This window comes from Leiobunum rupestre, chromosome 8, assembly GCF_980474605.1.
Source record: "Leiobunum rupestre chromosome 8, qqLeiRupe1.1.hap1, whole genome shotgun sequence".
Taxonomy (NCBI): Eukaryota; Metazoa; Arthropoda; class Arachnida; order Opiliones; family Sclerosomatidae; genus Leiobunum; species Leiobunum rupestre.
Window position 1 is genome coordinate 57,573,671 of NC_143391.1, and position 14,858 is coordinate 57,588,528.

At 37.1% G+C, this 14,858-nt stretch overlaps 1 protein-coding gene across 1 annotated transcript in view; it reads left to right on the forward strand.

Annotated features, from left to right (window-relative positions):
• Positions 1 to 14,858, forward strand: part of LOC149933780 (uncharacterized) — a 72,988-nt gene that overhangs the window by 37,226 nt on the left and 20,904 nt on the right. The window contains exons 9-20 of the mRNA XM_090157418.1: positions 666 to 725; positions 1,230 to 2,444; positions 3,953 to 4,821; positions 7,504 to 7,621; positions 7,701 to 9,200; positions 10,603 to 10,782; positions 11,292 to 11,366; positions 12,446 to 12,568; positions 12,635 to 12,767; positions 13,197 to 13,277; positions 14,137 to 14,232; positions 14,291 to 14,372. Coding sequence (XP_090013544.1) covers positions 666 to 725; positions 1,230 to 2,444; positions 3,953 to 4,821; positions 7,504 to 7,621; positions 7,701 to 9,200; positions 10,603 to 10,782; positions 11,292 to 11,366; positions 12,446 to 12,568; positions 12,635 to 12,767; positions 13,197 to 13,277; positions 14,137 to 14,232; positions 14,291 to 14,372 — 4,532 coding nt within the window. The remainder of the gene's footprint in view (positions 1 to 665; positions 726 to 1,229; positions 2,445 to 3,952; positions 4,822 to 7,503; positions 7,622 to 7,700; positions 9,201 to 10,602; positions 10,783 to 11,291; positions 11,367 to 12,445; positions 12,569 to 12,634; positions 12,768 to 13,196; positions 13,278 to 14,136; positions 14,233 to 14,290; positions 14,373 to 14,858) is intronic.

The following is a 14,858-nucleotide window of genomic DNA, read 5'->3' on the forward strand; positions in this document are numbered from 1 at the left end:
TAAAATAATAATGGATTGTTAATTCCGATAACAAAAATGACTATTTTAGAAATACAATTTTTGAATTTGGGACTCGTATTCGTTGCTGTCAAACTTGTGAACGAAAACAATTGCGAATTTCGTATTCCAGGACACCATCACATTCTGACACTATTTATATCTGCTGTTGCTTTGGTCTTGAGGAACACTTTCTTGAAATCATGTACGAATCGAAACAGTTATCATTCGTTGGTAGCGTCATCTATCTTACAAAGAAAATATCATTTATTTAAATGTCGTCTGCTTATACTCGTTTCACGCTATTTATATAAAGCGCCACTGGCTTAAATTATTCTCATCGCTTACTCGCGGTAGATGACGCCACCGACTAATGATATCTGTTTTGCTTCATACATAAGTATAAATAAAAATTTTTCCTCTAGAAGTACTATATTTCCAGCTCAATGATTAAAAGGAGCATATTTTACATAAACACTTTGTGTTTTATTTAGAGTTAGTGACCCCTAACCTCTATTTAATCTGGTGGCAGAAATGTGAAATTAGGTGATCCACTAGATACGGAACTTTATATTCCCTTCAACCGAAATCGTTCAGTGTCATACTTATTAAAGTTACGTTACTTATAGATGAACTTTTCTAATAATTTTCGCTTCTTGTTAAAATAGAATTGAAGAATGCCAGTTCTGTTCCTGCCAAAGATAATGCGGCGTTAAAAAAACTTTCAGGTAATCTTCAAACCAAAAGTAGACTAATGCAAGTTGAATAGTTATTTAAGTAACGGTGCCTTCTTTACGTCACAGGGGCGCAGAAAGTTTTCAAAGGGGTCAATCTTCCTACTTAGTCAAAAGTGGGAAGGAACTTCATACCTTTATTACGGCATTAATAGCTCATAAATCGAACGGAGGGAGGCATTTGCTATGTTTGAGAAACCTCTTGTCGTACTAAGGGAGTGCAGATTTCACTTAGCGTAAAATAGCGAATTTAATATTAGCTAGGCTAATACCCAGCTAACGATTTTTACTGCCTTTAATTCAGATCGCTTGGCTACTCAATCCCCCCTTTTTATACTCCTTTTAAATGTGATTACTTTCCAAGAAAGTGCCATTGATGGCGACACAATAAGTATTGAAGTGGTGGATATTATCAGTGACTTTTGTTTAGAATAGGGAAAACGAGAAAAGAGCATGTGGTTGAACAATTTTTCCATTCGTTTATTTTATTGCTTTTAGACTTCATGGCTGACCTTGGTATGAGCGACTTCAGTGACGAGAGTGGTAAAGACAGCGTCGAAGACATGGACACTTCTTATCAACTCGGTTTTGAAAGCCGCAAAAAGTCCACGGCATTTCTCGATGATGACGAGGTGACAAATGTTCAGAGAAAAAATTCGCTGGATTCAACTGAATCTTTTCCAAAAACTAAGAACACCGCCAGCGATGTATCAGATATGAATAGAAAACGAACTTCGATCTCAGGAGCAATCATGAGACCGAAAAATTTTATTGAAGAAGACGAAGAATCTTCGTGGTCAGATAATATCGTACATACTTCTACGCCGAAGAAATTACAGTCAGTTGGTACTCCAAATGAGTCCAAAGCAGATACGAAAATTTTGGAAACAGTCTTAAAAACGAAAAGCAAAAAGGCTGATGATGACGAAGAATCGTCTTGGTCTGATAAACAAGACCATATCAGTCCACAAGGGTCAAAAGCAGAAATTCTGATTAAAGGAAACGGCACAAAAGCTAAAAGTGAAGTAGATGACGAAGAATCTTCGTGGTCTGATGATCACGACCATCTCGGTACTAGTCCCCTTAAGGCCATTATAGAACCGGTGTTGAAATCAACAATAGAAAAAACTAAGAGCAAAGGTGATGAAGACGAAGAATCTTCCTGGTCTGATAATCACGACCATGTTAGTCCACAGAAGTCAAAAGCAGAAGCTGTATTAAAAGCAAAAACTGAAAATGGCAAGAGCAATAAGGTTGATGATGACGAACACTCTTCGTGTTCGGATAAACAAACTAAAACCATGCCAGAAACTATGATAACTGGAACGCTCCTGAAGGGTAATAAAGCAGTTAAGGATGACGAAGAATCTTCATGGTCCGAAAATATTGTGCACTCATCTACGCCTCAAAAACGGAAGAACAATACCGGCATTGTTTCAAATGAGTCTGAAAGAGATGCTATGATTATTGGAACTCTCAAAGACAAACATTTGGGTCAGGATAATGAAATATCTTCGAAGTCTGATAATATTGTACAATCGTCTATAACGCTACAACATCAGGCTCCTCCGGTTTTAAAAACGCAAAAGCTGTTAGCAGATGATGATGAGTCTTCATGGTCTGATAGCTCTCTCGAAGACGCTACCACCAAGGTCATTCAAAGCACTAAAATATCTCAAGACAATGAAGTTACTAAAAACTCACCCAACACAGGTATGCTTTTCATTTAGTCAAACTATGCTAAAATATCAAGAAAAATAACGAAAATAACGTTTTAAAAATTTTCTTAAGAAAATTTGTGGTTTAGGTCAATAATAATTTTAATAATACGTATTTCTAATGAAACAAAATATAGAGAAATCGGTTGATTACTGCATCAAATGTTTAAATTTATTCTAAAAGTATACTTAAATTTAGGGAAATGTAGCAGCAACTATTGCTGCAGCGAGCGGGTATGTATCGTTGATTCGATCTCTATTTCCATGGCCAGACGTGGGAAGATATCTTTAGCAGCAGATGAGAAACATACTTTGATCTTACTTTTAATTTCTAAAATGGTATTTTGCTAATTTATTGTTTATGTACAAAACAAGGTACCTGTGAGTTGCCTTATTACGCATAAATTAGATAAAGTTTTCAAAAAGTGTTTAAAAAATACACCAAAATCTGAACAAGGAATAATGGTTATATATTGATAAATTTTCAACCTTTTCGGAGAAATCCTGAAAAACAGAAAAAAGGTTTTAAGTTAACTTGTAGTTCTGTCTGGCTTCGGCTGCTTGGCCCAGAATATGTTTCTAAACTAGAAATCTACATCTAGTTCTACAAAAACAATGTTACTGTCATGAAACTTTTATCTTCAAAGGTTCCCGTAGGTTTTTAATAAACGTTTAGAGACGAACATTTTACGGGGTAATAATCATCATAGTGACTTGGTGAAACGATGTTTTCTTCCACCATAAGGTTATAATTATGTTGAGGTACGGGAAATTGACGTCATACCAAAAAAGGTAAGAGCCTCTAGCGACAAAAAAAATAACGACCTGTTTCTCCGCCTCGGCACAACTCCCTGCACGCGCTTACTATGTCAACGAGGCAAAAAGAACGTTTTAGGACTAAGTACTTAGACTTTACTCTTCCTCCATGAGAATGGCTATGATGATACGCTTTTTAGCGTTGCTCCTAATACACCTAATGCTCAAACAGAATAGGCCTCCCACATAAAACAATCAAATCAGGCCGGTATCCCAATGGTTGCCAAAATTTTTGAATATATTTATTGATAGATTAGGATAATCTTATGGTTATTTATATATTCACTTATTTTCCAAATCCACTTTCGCTCCTCCTTTTAAAAGTCAATCAAATCGACCCGGTTTCTCATTGGTTTCCTAAAGCGTACGTTTTCCGAGCAGTGACGTCATTTCAGAATTTTTCAGGATGGGGAAGAACTTGAGCTTGAAATAGTTATTGCATCTTTGCTAGTGATTTGATAAATCTAGAATGGATTGTTACTTAAATTTTTTGACCCGAAAGATGAGGATCTGGCAGACCTAAAACAGAATTATAAACTTAAGCTTCCAGGGTGTCGCGGTAATTGTCGAACCTACTTATTTAACATTTACGTAAAAGATTGATATTTCACTCTGCAGAAATATGCTATAAATTTCTACTTATACACATTTCATAAGTTATAACACTTTTATAATGTTTCTTTCTAGCGACTACAGAAACTAAAGTATCACGCAAGCAAAGTGAAGCCGAAACGGAGGATTTTGAAATTCCAATTAAACCACCCAGAGGCAGGAAAAAATCAATCATTTCCTCAAGTTCGGAAGAAAATAACTCTCCGAAATTAGCCCTGAAACCTCAATCTGTAAATTCATCCGGCCTTCCAGTCCAAGAAAGTGCAAATGCGAGCTCTTTTATCGACGTCAAAAACAGTCAAAGGAAACCGTCCATCAGTTCATTTGACAGCGAAAGTCCCATGTCTTCCACTGTGGCGTTAGGGCATTTGTCTTCCATGAGTCCTTCGAAGAATAGACTCTCAACTTTACAAGCCTCTAACTTAACTACTAATAAGATGTATCAGGAAAATGGCACGTCTGTAGAAAATAATGCTAAGATAAGTGTCGAAATGATTAAATCCAATACAATGACGCAAACCATTGATATAAATACCACATTAAAGTTTAGCAGTGAAACGTTAGATTCGATTTCAGACAAAGGCACTGGCGCTGGAGGTGATGATTTTTTATCTGAAAACTCAACAGTTCCCGCTGACAGTCGCCCTTTGGAAGACCACCAAATTAAGAACCGAGAAGTAGATGAAAAAACTCATGCGAACGCAATCTGTTTAAAGGAAGTCAACGATGGATCTACTTATGCAATAATTGGTGCTTCTGATAACCTGAGACCTTCCACTTCAGGAGTTGCTGAAAATAATTTGTCTCCAGATAAATTGTTGTCTGATCATCCGCAAACGGACGAATATTTAAAAAGTGCGTCTGAAGATAGTTTTTCAAGTGAAATCCCCATTAACATTGAACAGGATTCTGGAAAGGACTTTGGATCCAAAGAAACCATTTGTGTAAGCAAGTAAATTATCTTTATCTTAGAACGGACAACTTTAACGCATCATCAAAGTTGGCCGTACTTTAGACAACGCAAAATATTTAAATATAAATTTGTATTTAATTTTTTTTGGAGTTTTCGTATAAAATATGTACGGATTGGGAACATGCATTTATTTCGGATCAGTGGCGGACTGGCCATAGAGTGAACCTGCCCGATGGCAGGTGGGCCACACGGACCGTTCATGAAGTGGGCTCCTCAAACATGATAGCCTTATAGTTGTTAAAGCTGGGGCCCTTTGTCTTCTCGCAGTCCAAAATATTAAACCCAGTCCGCCACTGTTTCGAATAGTATTGTTAGTAGTCTTAGGCATTTATCAAGTAGCAGATGCAAGGGTCTGTTTACTCGCCACAATTGGTATGCAAAGCTGTATCTTATTACAAATTTAGTATAAATTTGTTGAAGCTTTACTCAGGTTCCAAATCCTGTAACAGGTTTCATTAGGTGGTTAGCCACTAGGGCAAAATTAACTAAGACTAGTGATGGCTTTTTGGAAACAAACAGTTTCTAACAGACTTCGTTTTGCGCTTATAAGTGGGTGCCGCCATTTTGTACAAGCCATGACTATTACAGTGGCTTATATTCGGCTAGTATATTTTCTTTGCATTTAAAATGAAAATTATCGATATTTTATTGTATACAAACGCGTGTTTTAAACATTTCACCGAAAAATGAGTAAAATTTACTAGGCCTATTTCTGTAAAATTTGTACATCGAATACAGCTTTTGGTAGAGCAGAGTACGCGTACTCTTTTTAGTACAGCTTGTACACCGAGTACGCGTAGTGATCATAGACGAACTATCTCCAGGAGAGAGGATGTTATAGAAACGAGTTAACGCTTGAGGCAAGCGTCTTCCAGTCTCCCCCCCCCTATTTTTGACGTCATCGCCTGCTCTCGCCGGAGTGTGAAACGGGGCAAAAATTTTAACTACGCCAAAGCAAATTTTATTTCATTTTCGTGCTTCATCTGTTTCAAAATAATAAGCATTAAAACATAAATATTTCGTAGCTTATGCAAGTCAACTCGTGATTTTAACGATAAAATAATTCCAAAAAATAAGAATTGCTGCTTTAAAGACTGGCGAGATGATTCAAGATTAGCGCAACGTGTTTATATGAAAGATAGAAGTTTCAGATTTCAATGAAAGGTCAAGTGGAACTAAGTTTTCCTAGAGATAAAATAGTACGGAAAATATTTGGGCAATGAGTGAAAACCAATTAGCTCATGTTTAACTTACCTCAAATTGAGTATTATTTTTTCAAAAAAATTTTAATCGGATCAGATCCATTGATAAAAAGTAAAGGGGCAACGTAATGCCTTTTGTTTATATTGTCAGGAGACAAATCGATTCTTATACAAGTTCTAGCCATTGTTTGCAAAGGTTTAATTGTGTTTTTGACTATGGAAATAGGTAGATTTTAAATCGGAACTAACGTTACTTTTTAAAGTATTATAGTACAATTAATATAACAACATTTTATACTGATAACCATTTTTCAAATAAAGCTAGCCAATGAATGAATAATCTACAGCATGAGGATCAGTGATTAAATTTAAAGAAGGCGCTGGGAAAATTTCACCGCGGTCTATGTTGTCATCAACCCTTCGCATTTCGCACTCATATTTAAAACCTGACCAAACCTTCGTCCCAGCATACTCGAAAGCGAGGAAGCACACTAGCGGAAGCAGCTGTAGAAGGAATGTAGGAAATGTTCAAAATTCACCTTCTACGAATACTGCTAGGCAAGTGACAACGACGGACGTAGAATGTGGAAATGGCAGCAATTGAGGCGCTCATGTTTGGGTGCCAAACAAAGATACAATTTTGTACTTATTCGATACGGATTATATTTTTATCAATTACAATCAACATTTGAAAAATATTGTGTGTAATTTGGGTTTAGTCGTATCGAAACGTTATCTCTTTTGCAAAATTGTGGTTGGAAAATACAACAATCAAAAGCGCTCCAAGCGGCAAAAATATAAATTTTTGCCTTCGAACGTTCTACTTTATAGACATTTTCTCTTCAAAAAATGTGCGTTGCACTATATCAGCATTCCCGCTCGCCTAGAAGTAATTGAAGGTGGTGATTTTGGAAAATTCCTCCCACGTTCCTACAATCATCCGACGGCCGCCTGACAAAGTGCTTTCTCTCTTTTGAATATAACGAATCGAAGTGTTCTATAATCATTAAATTTATAATATTACTTTATTTTGAGTAGGAAAAATCTATTAACGTAGACCACTTTAGCGCATCTGGCTGCTGTTTTAGAACATACCAAATTAAATTGTGCTTTTCTCATTGTACAAAATTTACTATTTACTTAGAAACAGCCATGGTAGCAGCGTCCACGATTTGTCTCCAAACCTAATCTACATCTAGAATGTATTTATTGACAGATTTGAAGAGTGAATATGCTAAGATTATTTATAGCCTTTCCCAAATTCACATTTATCTCTTGAATTGAAAACTCAATCAAATCGAACGAATTACTCATTGGTTCCGGTTGAAACACACGCTCGTGACGTGTGTCTTTTCCCCCTCTTATGACGGAGGAAAACAAGACAAGATCGTCACAAAATAGTCATTATCCCAAAGTCTCCTTCTATTAACTGTGATGAATTTGACTTCCAGGACCCATCAAGTGACGGAACGGCTACACTGGGACGATTCAGCTCTTTGCAGGGCGTTGACGAAATATGGGTGCAAAATGACACTTTTAACAAGATCAAAAGCACATCTTCGTCAAAAGGTTAACAATTGTTTATAATCATTGCCTCGTGTAAGATATTGGCTTAAGTTGGCCTTAATTAGTTCCAAATTTAAAATAGAAAATCTGTCTTTGGACCTTGACGAACAAGAGAGCCAGGGTAACATACCCGGATCAAGTGTTCGAAATACCATTGGAAGCAAATTGGCACCTTTGTCGTTGCCAGTCAGCCAAGAGACCTTGAATCTAAGTTCGAAACCGAATATAAACTTTCTTGCTAAACTCGATTTAACGAAGCCAGTCGAAAATGTCCAAACTTCCGAATCTTACATTTTTACAAAACCTGCCTTAAAATCTTCACTAACGAACTCAAATATTACAGCTGCCCAAAATATAACAACAGATGATAATACCCTTGAAGCACTCAATACACAAATTAACACAGTTAATTCTATATCAAATATCAAATCTGAAGAAAATGATAATTTAACCTCTAATAAGAATCAAAATAACGTATTCAATTCTGAGAGTCCCAACATTATTGCAAGTCCAATTAAAGTTTCAATTCCAAACAAAGTTCCAATTCCAAACAAAGCTGCAAGTCCCAACGTTTCAATATCTAAAATCACCACCGACAGTTCTGTAAAAGACGGTACCATCACAAACGATGTAAAATTTGACTCTAAATTAGTAAACGAACTGAAGGATGTCCTTCATCGTAAACAACTGTTATCAAATGAACACAATCTGTACTCTAATAACACTTCCGGCGCCGGTGTAGCAAGCTACTTTTCCGGAAGTGAGATGGCATCCAACTCTGATAAGGATCAACCCGATTCCTTATCTTCAGAGAACAACCATTCCATTGATAAGCCTATCTCTACCACCAGTTCGCATTTCCATCAGAGTTTAGCCGACAGAAACATAGACGAAATTCGTAGGCGGTACAGCATAGGATCCGTCATTGGTTTGAGACAGAGCAGAGACGAAACCAGGTCTTTACTGAAGGAAACCATTGACGAAAACGCGGTCTTAAACACTTATTCCGACAGCACCTCTTCTAATGCCGAATCAACAGCCGAGTCCGATAAAAAGTCTGGCAATTACTCCAAAGACGGTTCCAGAAGGAACTCTAATTTTTTGGCGTCCAGCAAACGAATTTTGCCTTCGAAACCACCATTAAGTCGTAGACACACTTACGACAATATAGTTATAAGTGGACAAAATGGATCCTCACCATTACGGAGTGCTAATAAACGCGATGTCCTGGCCAATGCGGAACCCAAGTCTTCAAGCAGTGAAAATTTAGTAGCGGACAAAATAGATTTCTTTAACAACGAACCGACGGCTGGTTACGGTTCCAGGAAAAATTCAATCTCCAGGAATCAGTTCCGTTTCAAACGGGCTCAGTCCGTCGATTTCGGCGAAGTTAGGAAAGAAGTGAACAAAGTGAAAAAGCCTTCTCCGTCCGGGTTCAGAATTGGCAGTTGCGAAGAACCGTTGAGTTTCAAGTTGCGTAGGGCTTCAGTGGCAAAGTCCTCGACACTCTCGTCGTTGGACGAAAGTCTGGATCATTCCGTCGACGAAGATTTTGATGAGTCTCAAGATGAAAGTGAAAATGGTAGGTTTAAATTAGATTCCATTAAGAAGGTATTTAGAACTACTGAGAACGGTAGTCCTTCTTCCCATATTCGAAGTAGCAGTAGTTCATCGAAATAGAAACATTCCACTGAGGTTTTGACGCAGATGCGCTAAGTTATCTTCACCCCTATCGCCGGAATGGTGAAAAGATCACCCGAGGAGAGGCGTCGGGGTTTATATTTCGGGCACCAAGAGGCGAACGGGGTGCTGTCCACTTATCATTTGCCCACCTAAATACATTTTTGGTCATACACATCGTTGTGTTTGAAGATAAATCAGTTGTAATTATTAAGAAGCTAATATTTTATTAAAAAGATCACCCTTTCCCATGCGCTACCTATAGTGCAAAAACAAAATTAAATTGGAGCGAAAAAATTAAGATAAATATTAACAAATCAACAAATCAGAGTTACTTATACGCGGTTCACCTATTTTCATTTACCCTTTAATTAGTTTACCCACAAACAAGCGAAACATAGTAAACAATTCCTATCTTGTTGAACCCCTGGTTATATTTAGATTCAACCAAGCACTTATTTATTATTACTGAGAACGTCGAAATCCTTAATTTTTTTAGTGTAAGAAGTAATAATTGGGGCTAATATTGGGTTAAAAGAAGCAGTGTTTAGCGTTCTAATACACTGCTTCAGTGATTTTCAGCTACTGTTAAATAGAAGAAAACCTCTCCTGTCAAAGTTCCTCTTTTGTGGAAATAATACCGCGGTGGAGGGGTTATTTGCAATTTTCGTAACGCCAAAGATCATCTTTATCAAGCCTCCTCACCTCGTAACGAGAAGTAACACTTGAAAAGACCCTTCCAACCAATCTTCTAACTCCCCTAAATTATACTAGCGCGATAAAGCTTAAATTTTTTAATTATTTTTCAAAATGTAGCCCAATTATTTATTGTTTTATATCTGGGAAACTAAGAGAAAAATGTCCTAATGGCAACTGGAAGTTAAAATAGTTGATAATTTAGGTTCTGCGTTAAAGCGTTGATATGCTCGTTCCCCACTAGTCCCTACTTTACGCCTTTTGTGAAAGAAAATATTCTACTATTTAACCGTAACGCCACGTGTTAATTTTTTGGAAGCTAAATCCTCCATGTCAGAGTTATACTAATAATTTTAACGAAGCCCTAAATATCTCTTTCAGTTTTCATTGAGCCACGTAGCTCAATTTTATTCTGCAAAGCAGTCGAATTGTGATTATAATAATACAAAGCTCTCGTTAGCAGACTAAATTCCAGCAGGTTGTGAGTTTCTCGCGTTGGCCGCTAGGTCGTTCTATGTTAACTGAAAACGTTCATTGACTCAACAAATGAGGCCAATCTCTGTCCATGGGCGCTGTCTATAAGAATTAATGTGTTTCAATGTAATTAGTTTCTGAACGAGAAAAGATTGTATCTGGTGAGCTGCCCGGCCCGCACTCGGAGGAAGAAGAAATGTTTTACCCGCCGAACATCCCGTCATCCATGGCCAAACCCACCCTGTACAATGTCGTCGTTGATCTTCTTCGAAATAGACCTTCTCATTTGGACGAAGAAGACATGAAATCTAAAGGTTGGTTCATTAATTGCTCTTTCACGGAGACTACAGAGCTCATATATTTACGTCATGACGTCAGTGAAATTTGGTTTTATTCTAAAGTAAACCAATGTAAGGATTTTTACTAGAATTTAGTTGAATCTACCATTGAGCGGACCTAGTACGTCGCGTATCGAAATCAAGGAATTGAGCCAGAAATTCAAAAATTGGAAATTATTAAGCATATCGCAGACGTGGAAAAGATTCTTTAGCCTTCACTCGAATAAGTTAACGAAGATTTTTTGCGTCAACGATCGCCATTTTTATAATCTAAAATCAGCAACAACGAAAAAATTCTAAGGTGAATGTCGAGTTTAGTTGATTATAGTGAGATTCTTTTGGTAGTCAAACGAATCTGGTAAGAGACCTACCGGAAATATTTCCTTCAGCGGTCCCCTTTTAGCCGTGTAGGAAGGGAAGTAAAAAAGGGAGTTTCTTTTATTGAAGCGCCTATTCTAGGTCTGGTTTAATTTTGGCATTTACAGGAGAGGAATCTTTGGTGCTATCGAGACCGTTGGCATTGGACTCTGACTCGTCACCCACTATTTCCGATTCGGAAGATAAGTGATTTTCTATTACCTTACAACATAATTAATATATAACAAACATATTAATTTTGGGTCCCTATAAAGGTGTACATTTCAGAAATAGCTATATATTTTAAGGGTGAAGTATACCTCCTTTGTTCCGAATCGGGCGATCGAGGATTCACGGGCCCTGGTAATTTATACCGTCTTCCTCCGTCTCTTGTCGGGCCTGATAATAATTTATAGATTTCGGTTAATGATAGTCTGTTTTGGACAAAATTAACTCGATAAAACTAACAAAAAGCCGTTTAGCTGTCAAATAAAAAAATAATAATTTCTGAAAGGAAAAGTATGATTAAAGTAGTCAATTTATCATTATTTTTCCAAAGTTACTGTTATTTTTTCTGTTGAAACCGTTTCAATTTTCAAAAAACCTTGGCTGACATCTATGTAAAAAAACTTTTTGTTTAAAAGTTGAATTGAATTGATAGTCCTGACACGTCCAACGGCTAGAACTAGCACGTTTTGGAGATCACAGTCTCAGTGGCGGCTTAAGAAGGCTGGGTCCCCGGGGCGGCGGCAGTGTTTTGTGACACCCCCCAGGACCGTGCAGAAGTTTTCACGGGTCCGTCTTCTTCAAGTTTAATCGTTCTGATTTGCACCCCCCCCCTCGAGCTTCTCCGATGGCACCCTCTGCTGCCCTGGTACCCGGGGCGGACCGCCCCCCCTTAGGCCGCCACTGTATAGTCTTAAGCTACGTAATGATTTAATTTATTTCGTCCTGTGGCATTAAAGTATGAATTTTTATACTGATGATGGAGCAACCAATTTCACATTTTTAACTCCAGGTTAAATATAAGCTAGTGGTAACTGGCATTTGTTACGTTAAAAACAAGCCGTAGCTCACGTTAGCAGGTGGCTTTTCTTAGTCTCTTTAAACAGCCAACTTTCAATATTTAATCAATAAATTTCATTATTTTATTAATCAAATTATTTTAAATGTTACACCCATTCAAAAGAGTAGAATGAATGAGACCCCCTTATTTTATATTTAACAGAATTATGAGTTGAACTCCGTCGTTGATTGTAGTTTTTCTGTTTATGATGTTTAAGGGAGCGAAATAATTCGGATGACGAGAAAACCCTGCACGGCTCTGAGAGCGACCTTTCGCTGGAGAAGAGTTCAATCAAGGCTGATATCAGAAACGCCGACATTACGTCGGCCACGTTGAACTGTAAATATAACTTTCCTCAGTCGACCAAATTTTAAGCTGACTACAAATAATTCTTATTCTTTGTAGCTTCAACCGGTGTTACCGACGTGCATTCGCTCTTTGCAAAATGTAGAGTAGCCCTGAGCAAAGAAGAAGGTCGAAAGAGAATGTATCACAAGAAATGGAAACTAGCCAATAAACTTATCGCTGAGCTCAAAAGGTTTGATTTAAGAAACCGCTATTCTACCTTCTTAGAACCATTCTGTTCTTTCTTTTGATATAAGGCTATTCAATTGACAGACTAAAATATTTTAGAGAATCATTCGGAACCGAGAACCATTGATATAAGAAAACGATATTCTACCTACAAGCTAAAAACCTTTCTAGAACCGTTTTGTACTGAGAACCATTGACTTTAGATAAATTTTACCTACAACTGAAAAACCTTTCTAGAACCGTTCTGTACTGAGAACCGTTGATCTTTAAGAACAATATTTTACCCAAAAGTCAAAATCCTTTTTTGAACCGTTCTTTACCTAAATGTAGCTTATCTCTGTTAAAATAATAACGAGTTAATCATTACAAAAATTTCTTATTAAATGAACTCGAATTTATTTGAACGAAATATATATATTTTTTTCCATTTCAGTTCCAACTCTTCTATTTTAGAGAGCACGCATTCAATTGAGAAAGAGCTCTTAGAGACGAAGGACAAAGTTGAAGACTTACAGTTGAGTATTAAACATAAACTTCATTCATTAAATGGGTATATTTTGTGGTACCATCTATCGCAGTTTTTCAAAAGCAGATATTATTTATATTTTGTAGAAGGAAATTACCGATTAATTATGGCTCTTTTCTTAGATTAGATGTCGCTCGATAACTCCACTTACACATACAGTACTACTTAAGTGGTTTATTGACTTATAGATATTTGATTATTAAGGGTTATGAGGCTGAAAGTGTTCATACTTTCCGCAATTTTACTTTTATAAAATGTTCTGAAAATTAGGGCAGTAATTTCATTGCAACGGTTTAAACCTCACCCATTTCACACTTCAGTTGTGTACTGAATCAGTTGTTAAGCAGAATCTTCTTTGATCTAATCGTTACCACTTTCACCATGCAGCAAGAGGAGCCGGGTTCGATCCCAGCTTGATGCATTGGGAACCAAATCGTAACAAATCTTTCTGCATGGAGTTCAAGCTCTCGCTGCCCACTGCTTAAAGGGGCTTTTCCCTAATTTATCGGTTTCTTATCTCCAGAAAAACTTGATAAGTTTAGCTGTAATAGTAACTTAGTAAGCTAATCTGACAAGAACGGATTGCCACCACCCTCCATCGCCATATACCCATCGGTTCCCGCATCGGGGTGACAATCGAGACAAATAATGCCACTTTCAAATTATAAAATGATTAGAAAAATGTCAGCTGTCACCCATAAAAATAACCCGGTCATCTGGAATAAAGTAATTAAATTATCAGATGGAAATAGAAGATTCTATAGATATTTCACTTTTAAGTCAATCTTACTTTAAGTGTTCGTACTTCTGCCCTTTCAAAATTAATCTCATTGAATGGTTCCTCAAGGTACCGACTGAAAGATGAAACGGAGAAATGTCGCACCAGCGAAATGCTTCTAGACAAAGTCAAAGAGAAGTTGGAGGCCAAAGAAGAACCGATTTAGTAAGACTGCCATTTACCATTATTTTGCAGATACTACATTTTTTAAAACTGTTTTCAGTGGAGAACAATATGAAAAAGCTATTAAAGAATCCGAAACCAAAGAAAAGGAAATTTCCGAGCTAAAATCTAAACTTTTAAAAGTATGTTTTAACGCATTTGTTTGAAATTCACTAGATTCCCAAATTTAATTGGTCGAGGGGTGCTTTTTTTGGTTATGACGTTAGTTCAATGTCAGTCCACACAGAGCTATTAATAATTAGTTCACCAAACACTCGTATAAAACATAGTTAGAGACTTCGGAAAGCACTGCACCAGAGCTTAGGAGTAAAATTTCGAGCAAGAGGGGACATACAATTGCCCTAGATGGATCGAGACCTGGGAATACAACAATTCCGGGTCGTATACGATATCGGCGACAAACTCGGGAGAAGGATACCTCTCTTTCAAACTCGAGTCCCCTAGAAAGCACGGGCCCTTAAGGCCACACTAGCCTAAAAGGCTTCAGGGGTCCGGTAATTTATACCTTTACTCTCTCGTCCGTTCTGGGACGTACGGGAAATTTAGCGCTTATATTTTAACTAAATTAACTTTTTAATAACTTCGTAATGGCTATTGTAATATTTTTG